Genomic DNA, 11,747 nt, shown 5'->3' with positions numbered 1-11,747 from the left:
CCGCCTGCCGCTGGAGCGGGGCCCCGGCCCCCCCGCCGCTCCCCCCTCCCCAGCTCCTCCTGGATCCGGCCCGGCAGCTCCGGCTGGGTGAAGTACCCTGGGGGGGGGCGGGGGGGGTGAGCGGGAGGCCGGGACCCCCCCGCTGCCCCCTCCCCGTGTCCCCCCGGGGCTGCGGGGGGACCCCGCTGTGTGTCCCCCCCCGACCCCCCCTCACCTGCGGCGAACTCCAGGACGTCGGCCGGTCGCCGGAGCAGCAGCTCCCTGGAAGGGGGCAGGGGTCGGGGGCGCGGGGGGTGGGGGAAGGGGCCCTTTGCCGGGGCCCCCCCGCGCTGGAAAATGGGGATTTTGCTGTTGCACCAATCCGGGTCGTTTTGGGCAATTCCTGGAGGGGGAGGGGGGAACGGGGAAACTGAGGCACGGGGGGGGTCCGTGTCCCACCTGAGGAAGCCCCGCAGCAGCAGCCTGACCGCCGGGTGGGCCCGCAGGTACCTCTCGCTGCTCAGGCGGAGCGTGGGCTGTGGGGGGAGAGCCGTCACCCGTGGGTCAGCCCACGCGGGACCCCGCCCTGCTGCACCGGGCCGTGGGGGTGCCGCCGGCCCCGCACCGGCTGTGCTCACACCCGGCCGCGTGGGGCCGTGTCCGGGGGGGGGGGCGGGACCCCCGTGGGTGCGACTCGCGGTGCCCCCCCCACCCCACGGTCCCCACGGGCACCTGGTGGGGACGCGGCGGCGGTTGCGGCGACGCCATCTTGGCTGCGCCCGGAGCGGCCCGTCGCCATGGCAACGGGGGGGGGGGCGCGCGGGTGACACGGGGGGGTGTCACGTGTGCGGGGGTGACACGGGGGTGCGGGGCTGTGTCCCGGGGGGCGGGGCTGTGTCCCCGGTGCACCCCGCGGCCGTGGGGCCGTGGCCGCCGCCCCGCCCCGCCCCGGCGGCTCCTGGCGCTCAGCACCGGGGACAGCGCCGGGCGGGCGCCGCGGGCCGGACACGGGGACACGCGGGGACGGACACACGGACTGACCCCCCACACCGCACCCCCCCATCGCCATCACCGCCATCGCCATCGCCCCGCGTGTGCGCGCACGGCCCTGCGTGTGCACGCGCGAACACCCACCCGGGCTGCGCGCGCCCCCCGCGTGTGCACACGCGTGCGCACACGGCCGGCCCGTCCGCACACGCGTGAGCGCGCCCGCCGTGCACACGCGCACACACACACACACACCCACGCACACGCACCCGTGCAACCCCCGCCCAGCCCCGGCGGCCGCCGCGGCGGAGCCCCGGGGCGAGGCGGTGCCGGTAGCCGGTTGCCGCTACCCAGTGCCCGGTAGCCGGTCCCGCTCCCCAGGTCCCGGTGTTGGTGCCGGTGCCCGGTTGCCGTCGTCCGGTTGCCGGTGCCCGGTCCCGGTGCCCGGTCCCGCTCTGACATCAGCGCCGGGCGGGGCGGGGCGGCCCCGGCCGGGGAAGAAAAGCGGCGAGCGGGGCCGGTGCCGGTGGCGGGGCCGGGGCGCAGCGGGCGCGGGGCTCCGCCGCCGCCGGGGCTCTCGGGCAGCGCGGCCGGTGCGGCCGCCATGGGCCGGGCCGGGCGCTGACCCCCCCCCCCATCCCCCCGGTACCGGGGTCGGGCCCCCGCCCCCACCCCCCGGGGGCACCGGGAGCGGCGAGCGGGCGGTACCGGCGGGCCGGGCGCTGACGGCAGCCGCCGGGATCTGGGGGCCGCCGCACGGGAGGCCCCGTCGGGAAACCGCCGGGACCGACCGGGAGCGCCGCCCCCCGGGCAGAGCTGCCCCCGCCCCGCCGCGCCCCGTCCCCGGAGCCGAGCCGAGCCCCGGGGCCGCCTCGTCCTTTGTGTGCGCCGCGGCCGGGCCGGCACCGGGCACCGGGTACCGGGCACCGGGCGCCGGGCGCCGGGCACCGGGCACCGGCAGCCGCAACCGGCAGCCGCTCCGGCAGCCGAGCCCGGGCGGTGGGAGCGGCGCCGGCGACCGCACCGCGGCGATACCGGGAGCCGCGCCGAGCGCCGGGAGCGGCCCCGGGGCCCGGCCCCCCCCCGGCGGCCCCATGAAGGAGCCCGACGCCATCAAACTCTTCGTGGGGCAGATCCCGCGGCACCTGGAGGAGAAGGACCTGAAGCCCATCTTCGAGCAGTTCGGGAAGATCTACGAGCTCACCGTCATCAAGGACAAGTACACCGGCATGCACAAAGGTACGGCCCGGGGCACCGGCACCGGCACCGCGCGGCCCCGGGGAGCGGGAGCCGGGTACGGCCGCAGGCCCCGGGAACAGCCCTGGCGCTGGGAACGGCCCCGGGCACGGCCCCGGGCACCGGGAACAGCCCCACAGACAGCCCTGGCTACCGGGCACAGCTCCGGGTACAGCCCTGGCTACCGGGAACAGCCCCACAGACAGCCCTGGCTACCGGGAACAGCCCCACAGACAGCCCTGGCTACCGGGCACAGCTCCGGGTACAGCCCTGGCTACCGGGAACAGCCCCACAGACAGCCCTGGCTACCGGGCACAGCTCCGGGTACAGCCCTGGCTACCGGGAACAGCCCCACAAACAGCCCTGGCTACCGGGTACAGCCCTGGCTGCCGGGCACAGCCCCGGGCACCAGCAACAGCCCCGGGCACAGCCCCGGGTACAGCCCTGGCTACCGGGCACAGCCCCGGGTACAGCCCCAGGCACCGGGAACAGCCCTGGGTACAGCCCCGGGCACAGCCCCCGATGCCGGGCACAGCCCCACACGCAGCCGGACGCCCTCAGCACCACCCACAGCCCGACCTACAGCCGCAGGCCCCGGGCCCCGGGCACACCCCACGAACAGCCCCGGGCACCCCAGCCCAGGCCCGGGTGCTGGTGTAGCCCCAGGCGCCGGGTACAACCCCTGTTGGGTGTATCAGGGTGCAGGGTGGGGTGGCGGTTGTGCGGCCGTGGGTGCTGGGGCTGTTGTGCTGGCGGAGGCCGTGTGGGTGCGGGTGCTGGGTGCGGGGTGTCGTGTCCAGGTGTTGCGTGGGTGTGGGGTGTTGCGTGGGTGATGCCCGGCTGTGCGGCTGTGGGGGGGTGGCCGTGAGCGGCTGTGCCGGCACAGGGTGTTGTGTGGGTGGGTGTTTGCGTTTGCGGTGCTGGGTGACGGGTGTGGGCCGTGGCTGTGACGGCTGGAGGGGGGTGCCGGGGGGTGTGCGGTGGTTGTGGGGTGCGCGGTGGTTGTGTGTGGGGGTGATGGCTGGGGCTGTAACGGCCAGGGGTGTGCGGCGGCGGCAGGGCTGTGCTGCCCGCGGCGGGGGGCTGTCCAAGGCGGGGACCCCCCAGTGCCTGACCCCGTCCCCCAGCAGCGGGGGGGCCCTGGAGCCCCCAGCCCCCGGCACCGGCTGTGCCCCGGGACAGGCGGGGGAGGCCGAGGCGAGCGCAGGCCCGAGGCGGGGGTGACGGGCACCCGGACGGCGGAACCGGGGGGTGTTGGGGCCGCTGCCCCTGGATGTCCGGGGACCCCCCCCGGGCTGGAGGGGGACACGGGGGCACTGGCAGCCCTGGGGACCTCGGGGACCTGTCCCCGTCCTTGTCCCCTGCCTGGGCCCGGGGCGCAGCCGAAGGTCCCCAGGGGTGGCACCGCCCCGAAACAGGGGGTCTGGGTGCTACAGGGGGTCTGGGTGCTATAGGGGGACACGGGGTCTGGGTGCTACAGGGGGTCTGGGTGCTATAGAGGGTCTGGGTGCTATAGGGGGACACGGGGCCTGGGTGCTACAGGGGGTCTGGGTGCTATAGGGGGACACGGGGTCTGGGTGCTATAGAGGGTCTGGGTGCTATAGGGGGACAGGGGGTCGGGGTGCTATAGGGGGTCTGGGTGCTCCATGGGGCCGTGGGCTGTGGGTGCGGGGCCGCGGGGGTGCCACACCCCCACGCCGCCCCCGTCCCGTCTCTCCCCAGGATGCGCCTTCCTGACCTACTGCGCCCGCGAGTCGGCCCTGAAGGCGCAGAGCGCCCTGCACGAGCAGAAAACCCTCCCGGGGGTGAGTGGGGGTGCGGGGACCCCCCACCCGTGACACCCCCACCCGTGACACCCCCCCACCCGGACCCCATCCCCCACCCCTGGGAGGACCCAGGCGTCCGGGACCCCACCCTGGGGGGGCACCCCACGAACATCTGCTGGGGGGTTATAAATAGCGGGTGGGTGCCACGTCGCCTGGAGACGGGCTGGCGCTAACGAAGGCCTGGCGCTAACGAAGGCCTGGCGCTAACGAAGCGTTGCCAGGCGAGCGGCGGGCACTGGGCAGCTGAGCTAACAAAGCTGGGGCGGGGGGGGACCCAGGCGCCTGGGTGCCCCCACCCCTCATTGCAGCTGGGGTGCGGGGGGCGGTCCCAGCACCCATTTCCCCCCCCCCATCGCGGTTGCTGGGGGACCCGGGTGGCCGAGGCCTCGTGGGGATGGTTTGGGGGTCCCAGGGGTGGGGTGGGGTGGGGGGCAGTTTGGGGGTCCCTGGGTGCAGGGGCAGGGGGTCAGTGGCCCCCCGGCCGGGCCACGCGTGTCCCGCCGGCCCTGGGGGATTTGGCTTCGCCGGGATAATCCGGGGATTTGAGGGCCGTAAATCCCGGGGGATTTGCGGGGGGATTAGGGGCGGCACCGCCCTGGCAGCTGCCCCGCCGTGCCGGGATGGGGCCGGGGCTGGGGCCGGACCCCGACCCCCAGGCCTCGGGGCGGGGGCGATGCTGGGGCGGGGTGGGGTGGGGTGGGGGGGTGTCCCCGTGCAATTTGGGGTGTTGGGTGCCTTGTGCCGCGCCCCCCCCGCGCCCCCCCCGCCCCGGCCGGGGCTGATCCGGCCCCGTGGGGGATTAGGGGGGATTAGAGCCCCCGGGGGCAGCGCCGGCACCAGCTGGGGCGGGGGGCCCGCGGCCACCTGCGCTTTCGGCGGGGAAAGGGGCCCGCGGGGTCAGCTGGGGCCGAAACCGCCCCCCCCGCCCCCCGGGGTGGGCCACGGCCACCGCCCCCATCCCCCCGTCCCCCGCATCGCCCCCATCCCCCCATCCCCCCGGGGCACGGCCCCATCCCGGGGGGCGGGGTCACGGCAGGCCTGGGGGTCCCCCTTCCCCGGCCCCCGATCTCCATCCCCCCCTCCCCATCCCCGTCATTGTTTATAGCGAGCGCTGATGATGTCAGCGGCGTTGCCGGGCAACGGGGATGGGTAAATTGGGGATGAGTAGGCGGTTGCCATGGAGCATATTCTGCCGTTGCCATGGTTACCGGGCATCTGCGCCCTCCCCCCCGCCCCCCGGTCTCTGGGGGTTACGGGCGGGGGGGCGGGGGTGGCTTCACCCCCCCCTAATTAACGGGTGCTCATTAGCGCATCTTTGGGGCCCTCGCCCCCCCCCAATGGCGGTCGCCGCGGCACCCGTTGCCGGGTAACGGGATGCAGGGTCGGGGTTGCCATGGCGACGGGAGCATCTTTGGGGTGCTGGGGGGGTTGGATCTGTGCATCTCCGGGGGGGACGCCTGGGTCCCCCCGGGGGTGGGGGGCTGTGTCCCCATCCCCCCTCTGTCCCCCCAGATGAACCGGCCCATCCAGGTGAAGCCGGCGGACAGTGAGAGCCGAGGAGGTACCGGACCCCCCCCATGGCCCCGTCCCCAACCCCTGTGTCCCCAAACCGCCCCCGTGCCCCCCTCGCCCCCCCGAGACCCCAGGGCCACCCCACGGCCACCCCCATCCCCAGGACGGGTGTCAGTGGGGTGTCCCCCATCCCAGGGGGCTGTCCCCGGGGGGGTGTCCCCACCTCTGTCCCCCCACCATGTCCCTATTCCCCGGGGGGGGTCCCCGTTCCCGGGGGTGCCAGCCCATCACGGCGTCCCCATAGCCCCGTCCCTGGGTCCCAGCCCATCGCGGTGTCCCCAGGGGGGTCCCGTCCCAGTGTGTGGGGGGGTCCCCACCCCGGTGTCCCCGTGCCACCCCCCTGTCCCCGCAGAGGACCGCAAGCTCTTCGTGGGGATGCTGAGCAAGCAGCAGGCGGACGAGGACGTGCGCAAGATGTTCGAGCCCTTCGGCACCATCGACGAGTGCACGGTGCTGCGCGGGCCCGACGGCACCAGCAAAGGTGGGGGGCTGGGGGGGGCCTCAGGGGTCCCCGAGGGCTCCATGGGGTGGGGAGGAGGGGATCCGTGGGGCAGGGGTGTGAACTGGGGGATGCGGGGGGCGTGGGGCAGGGATGGGGTTAAGAGGGTCCGGGGGGGGGGGCTGGAGCGGGTTCAAGGGGGGCCGTGGGGTGGGGGTGTGATGGGGGGGTCCACGGGACACGGAGGGGGCTCAGGGCACCGCGCACGGTGGCCCTTGTCCCCGTCCCCGGGCACCCTGCTCAGGGGCCCTGGGTGCCGCGGTGGGGGGAGGGGGTGCCCGGGCCCCATGGCGGGGGGTTGCCCCTGGGGAGGAGGTGGGTGCCCCCCGGTCCCCGGGCCGGCGCTGAGCTGCTGTCCCCAGGCTGCGCCTTCGTCAAGTTCCAGAGCCACGCGGAGGCCCAGGCCGCCATCGCCGCCCTCCACGGGAGCCGCACCCTGCCGGTGAGACGGGCACCGCCAGGCACGCCGGGCACACCGCCATCCCCATCATCACCCTCGTTATCGTCCCCATCATCGCCCTCACTACTGTCCCCACCGTTGTCCCCACCGCTGTCCACATCATCATCATCCCCCTCATCAGCCCCTTCATCGTCCCCACCATCGTCCCTGTCATCGCCCCCGTTACCATCCTCATCATCCCCGTCGTCATCCCCACCCTGTTGCACCCTGGGGGTCCCAGCAGCCCAGCATGGGTGGCCACCCACCGGGTGACGGCGCGTCCCCGTGTCCCCGTGTCCCCTGGCAGGGTGCCTCCTCCAGCCTGGTGGTAAAGTTTGCGGACACGGAGAAGGAGCGGGGCCTGCGGCGGATGCAGCAGGTCGCCAGCCAGCTGGGCATGTTCAGCCCCATCGCCCTCCAGTTTGGGGCCTACAGCGCCTACACGCAGGCGGTAGGGTGGGCACGGGGCACCCGGGGAGGACAGGATGGTCACGGGGGGGTGTTGGACCCCCACGGTCCAGCATGAGATCGTTGGGGCGATGAGCGTCTGGTGATGGACGCTGGGAGATGATGGACCTCCTTGGTCGTGGATGTGGACGCGGGGTGATGGGTATTGGGGTGACGGACACTGGGAGATGATGGACCCCGAGGTCCAGAGCGGGGGCCATGGGGTGACAGGTAGCGGGAGGGTGATGGGCCCCATAATCCAGGGAAGGGGCGTTGGGTGACGGGCATGGGGTGATGATGGACCCCCATGGTCCGGGAGAGGGGCATTGGGTGATGGCTGTTGGGGTGGACCCCATGGCCCAGGGTGGGACACCGGGGTGACAGCCACTGGGAGATGATGGAGCTCCATGGTCCTGCCTGGGGACGCTGGGGTGATGAGTGTTGGGGTGACGTTCACGGGGAGATGACGGATGTCTGTGGCCCGGGATGGTGACACTGGGGTGCCCGGCGGTGGGGTGGGAGCCACCAGGCGATGACAGAGCCCATTACCGGGATGGGCTGATGGGCGTTGGTCGCCAATGGGGCACGGGACCCGTGAGGTTGTCCCTCGGTGGGGTGGGTTCACCGCTCTGGAGGGGACCCTGGTGGCCGGTGGCCGGAGCCCGGTGCCAGGTGCTGTCCCCGCAGCTGATGCAGCAGCAGGCGGCCCTGGTGGCCGCCCACTCGGCCTACCTCAGCCCCATGGCCACCATGGCCGTCCAGATGCAGCACATGGGCACAGTCAACCCCAACGGGCTCATCGCCACCCCCCTGCCCCCCTCCTCAGGTAGGTGGCACCTGGCACGGGGGGACAGGGACACCGGGGATGGGGACACGGGACATGGGGGCACCCGGGAATGGAGGACATCAGGGATGGGGACATGGGATATGGGGGATACCCAGAGATGGGGGACACCAGGGATGTCCAGGGATGGGGGCCATGGCAAGGTGGCACTGGGAGATGGGGAACCTGAGGATGGGGACATGAGAGTGGCACTGGGGATGGGGACACCAGGACGGGGGCAATGGAACAGAGATGTGGGGACACGGGGGGACACAGGGGCAGCAAGGGGAGGTGGGGGGGACAAGAGACGGGGACATGGGAACGCAGGGAGGCAGCGGGAGATGAGATGGTGACACCAGGGACGGGGATGCGGGGGCACCGGGGGATGGGGACACCCAGGGCGGGGACAGGGACATGGGGAGGGTGGCACTGTGGATGAAGGTGAAGGTGGCACCACAGGCTGGAGGCACCTGGATTAGGGACCCTGAGGATGGGGACGCGGGGGGACGGGGCCACCTGGGTGGAGGGGGACGGGGGCACGTGGGGACCGAGGGCGAGGAGGTGCCGCCGCGGGGGTGACACGGGTGTCCCCGCAGGAACCAGCACGCCGCCGGCCATGGCCGCCACACCCGTGCCCGCCATTGCGGCCCCGTTGAGCGTCAACGGCTACAGCCCGGTGCCGGCGCAGCCCGCGGGACCCCCTGCCCCCGAGGCCGTCTACGCCGGCGGGGTCCCCCCCTTCCCAGGTGCCCGCCGCCCCCCCCCGCGCCCCTGCCCCCCCACCCCCTAACAGCCCCTCTGCCCCCAGCCCAGAGCCCCGCCGCCCCGGGGACCCCCTGCAGCAAGCCTACGCCGGCATGCAGCACTACACAGGTCTGGCCCAGGGAACTGGGGGCACTGGGGGCACTGGGGGGGAGCGGGGGGAGCATTGCAGGGCACTGGGGGGTACTGGGAGGCACCGGGGGGCATTGCATGGCACTGGGGGTACTGGGAGGCACTGAGGGGGGACTGGGGGGGCATTGCAGGGCACTGGGGGGTACTGGGAGGCACTGGAGGTGCATTGCATGGCACTGGTGGGTACTGGGAGGCACTGAAGGGGCATTGCATGGCACTGGTGGGTACTGGGAGGCACTGAGGGGGACTGGAGGTGCATTGCATGGCACTGGTGGGTACTGGGAGGCACTGAAGGGGCATTGCATGGCACTGGTGGGTACTGGGAGGCACTGAGGGGGGACTGGGGGGCATTGCAGGGCACTGGGGGGTACTGGGAGGCACTGGAGGGGCATTGCATGGCACTGGTGGGTACTGGGAGGAACTGAGGGGGGACTGGGGGCATTGCAGGGCACTGGGGGTACTGGGAGGCACTGGAGGGGCATTGCATGGCACTGGGGGCACTGGGAGGATACTGGGGGTGCCTGGGAGGCACTGGGGGCGCATTAGGGGCATCTGGGAAGGACTGGGGGGCACTGGAGGGGCATTGATTAGTACTGGGGGCACTGGGATAGCAGTGGGGACCATTGCATGGCATTGGGGGACACTCAGGGCTCAGGGGGACACTGGGGGGACACTGGAAGGCTGGGGGGCACTGGGGGGCACTGCATGGCTTCGGGGGCACCGTGAAGTGCTGGGGGGCACTGGGGGCCATTTGAAGATACTGGGGGACTTTGCATGGCTTTGAGGGGGCACTGGGAAAGGCTGGGCCGGGGGGTGGGTGCCCGTCCCCCCCCCGGTGCCAGGCTGACCCCGTCTCGCCCCCGCAGCCGCCTACCCGGCAGCCTACGGGCTGGTGAGCCCGGCCTTCGCCCCCCCGGGGCCCCTGCTCGCCCCCCGCCCCCCACAGCAGCAGCAGCGCGAAGGTGAGCACAGCCTGGGGACCCCCCGGGACCCCCAAGGGATCCCCCCCGGGGTGCTGGGCTTGGGGGGCCCCGCGCTGCGGGGGTGGGATGCCCCGGGGCATCGGGGGGCTGGAGGGGCCCCATGGGGGTGCTTGGGGTGCCCCCCCCCCAGCGGGGTTTGGGGGTGCCCCACTGGGTAGGGGGGTTTTGGGGCTCCAGGTGCCCATGGGGACGTGGGTTTCAGGGTGCCCGGGGGGGTGGGGGTGGGGTGGGGTGGGGTGGCGTCACGGTCCCCATGGGTGCACGGGGCCGGGTTTTGGGGTGCCGGCGGGCGCATGGGGCCGGGTTTGGGGGCGCGGGGCCGGTGCCCCCGTGCCCGCTGTGACGCCGCTCCCTCCGCAGGCCCCGAGGGCTGTAACATCTTCATCTACCACCTGCCCCAGGAGTTCGCCGACGCCGAGATCCTGCAGATGTTCCTGCCCTTCGGCAACGTCATCTCTGCCAAGGTCTTCGTGGACCGCGCCACCAACCAGAGCAAGTGCTTCGGTAGGGCCACCGCTGCCTGGGGACACCGGGGAGGGGGACGCCACAGCTGGGGCACAAGGACAGCGTGGCAGGATTTGGGGACACTCCAGCCAGGGACACCACGGCCAGGGCATGGGGACACCTTGGCCAGGGCATGGGGACATCCCAGCCAGGGACACCACAACTGGGAAAACCATGGCCAGGGCACGGGGACATCATGGCCAGGGACACCAGAGCCAGGGACACCATGGCCAAGGCATGGGGACATCATGGCCAGGGACACCAGAGCCAGGGACACCACGGCCAGGGCTTGGGGACACCATGGCCAGGGACCCCATGGTCAGGGCATGGGGACACCATGGCCAGGGACACCATGGCCACGGGATGGGGATATCATGGCCAGGAACACCATGGCCACGGCACGGAGACATCGTGGTCAGGTATACCATGGCCAGGGCATGGGGACATCATGGCCAGGGACACCAGAGCCAGGGACACCATGGCCAGGGCATGGGGACATCATGGCCAGGGACACCAGAGCCAGGGACACCAGAGCCAGGGACACCATGGCCAGGGCACAGGGACACCCCAGCCCCCAGGTGCCACGGGGCCACCTTGCCAGAGCCCCCCCAGGGCGGTGGGGCAGAGGCAGGGGAGGGTTGTGGCCATGCCCGTCCCCACCGTCCCCGCTGTCCCCGCCGTCCCCGCAGGCTTCGTGAGCTTTGACAACCCGGCCAGCGCCCAGGCGGCCATCCAGGCCATGAATGGCTTCCAGATCGGGATGAAGCGCCTCAAGGTGCAGCTCAAGAGGCCCAAAGACGCCAACCGGCCGTACTGAGCCCGGTGAGCCCCCGGCACCCCCGCACCCCTGGGCACCCTTGGCTGGGAGCCCCACCTGCCCCCCCCGCTTTGCTTAATGCCCCCCCTCTCTCTCCCCCCCGACCCAGGTCCGGAGGCTCTGGAGCAGCACCCTTGGGTGCCCCCCTATTGCAGAGCAGCCCCCCAGTGGTGCCCGCAGGGGCTCAGTCCTGCTGGGGGGAACACAGACCCCACATGCTCAGGAAGGATGGACCCCCCTCCAGGACCGATCCGGACCCCCTCGTCCAGCCCAGTCCAGGCAGGGCTGGGTGGGCCCTGGGTGCCCGCACCCCCCCAGCATCTGGGTCCAATCTGCCCTGGGGGGGCACCCCCCCCCTCACGACCCCCCACTCCCCACAGGGCCCTGCCCCCCCCGGGGGGACCCTGCTTGGAGCTTTTTTCTCACCAAACAGGACCAAAACCAGCTCCAAGCCGGGGAGGGGGGGTCCAGCCGAGGGGGGGGACACACGCCTGCGGTTGGGGGTACCGGCCCCGGCACCGCCACCCCTCCCAGGTCCCCTGGGTGGCCGTGCCAGGGTGCAGCGGGACCCCCTCCCCAACACACACTGCCACCCCGCTTCACCCCCCACCCCAACCTGCCTCAGTTCCCCCACCCCCCACCCCCCTCCGCCCACGGGCACCAGCGGCTGCACCGGCACGGGGTGGGGGGCTGCACCCCCACGGCACGGCCATGGCCGGGGCGCGCCGGACGCTGTACGGA

The 11,747-nt window shown here is 73.2% G+C and overlaps 1 protein-coding gene across 1 annotated transcript; it reads left to right on the top strand.

Annotated features, from left to right (window-relative positions):
* Positions 1 to 1,679: 1,679 nt before the first annotated feature.
* Positions 1,680 to 11,189, top strand: LOC140644061 (CUGBP Elav-like family member 3). The gene is given in 14 exon segments (XM_072846551.1): positions 1,680 to 2,205; positions 3,925 to 4,007; positions 5,541 to 5,589; positions 5,953 to 6,081; positions 6,462 to 6,541; positions 6,846 to 6,989; positions 7,673 to 7,811; positions 8,405 to 8,554; positions 8,617 to 8,633; positions 8,636 to 8,681; positions 9,569 to 9,664; positions 10,046 to 10,189; positions 10,879 to 11,011; positions 11,116 to 11,189. Coding segments are annotated over 13 exon segments (1,350 nt in total). The 5' UTR covers positions 1,680 to 2,060; the 3' UTR covers positions 11,007 to 11,011; positions 11,116 to 11,189.
* The last annotated feature ends 558 nt before the right edge of the window (positions 11,190 to 11,747 follow it).

The sequence above is a fragment of the Ciconia boyciana genome, chromosome 26, assembly GCF_034638445.1.
Source record: "Ciconia boyciana chromosome 26, ASM3463844v1, whole genome shotgun sequence".
Classification (NCBI taxonomy): domain Eukaryota; kingdom Metazoa; phylum Chordata; class Aves; order Ciconiiformes; family Ciconiidae; genus Ciconia; species Ciconia boyciana.
This window is presented reverse-complemented; position numbering and strand designations above follow the sequence as displayed.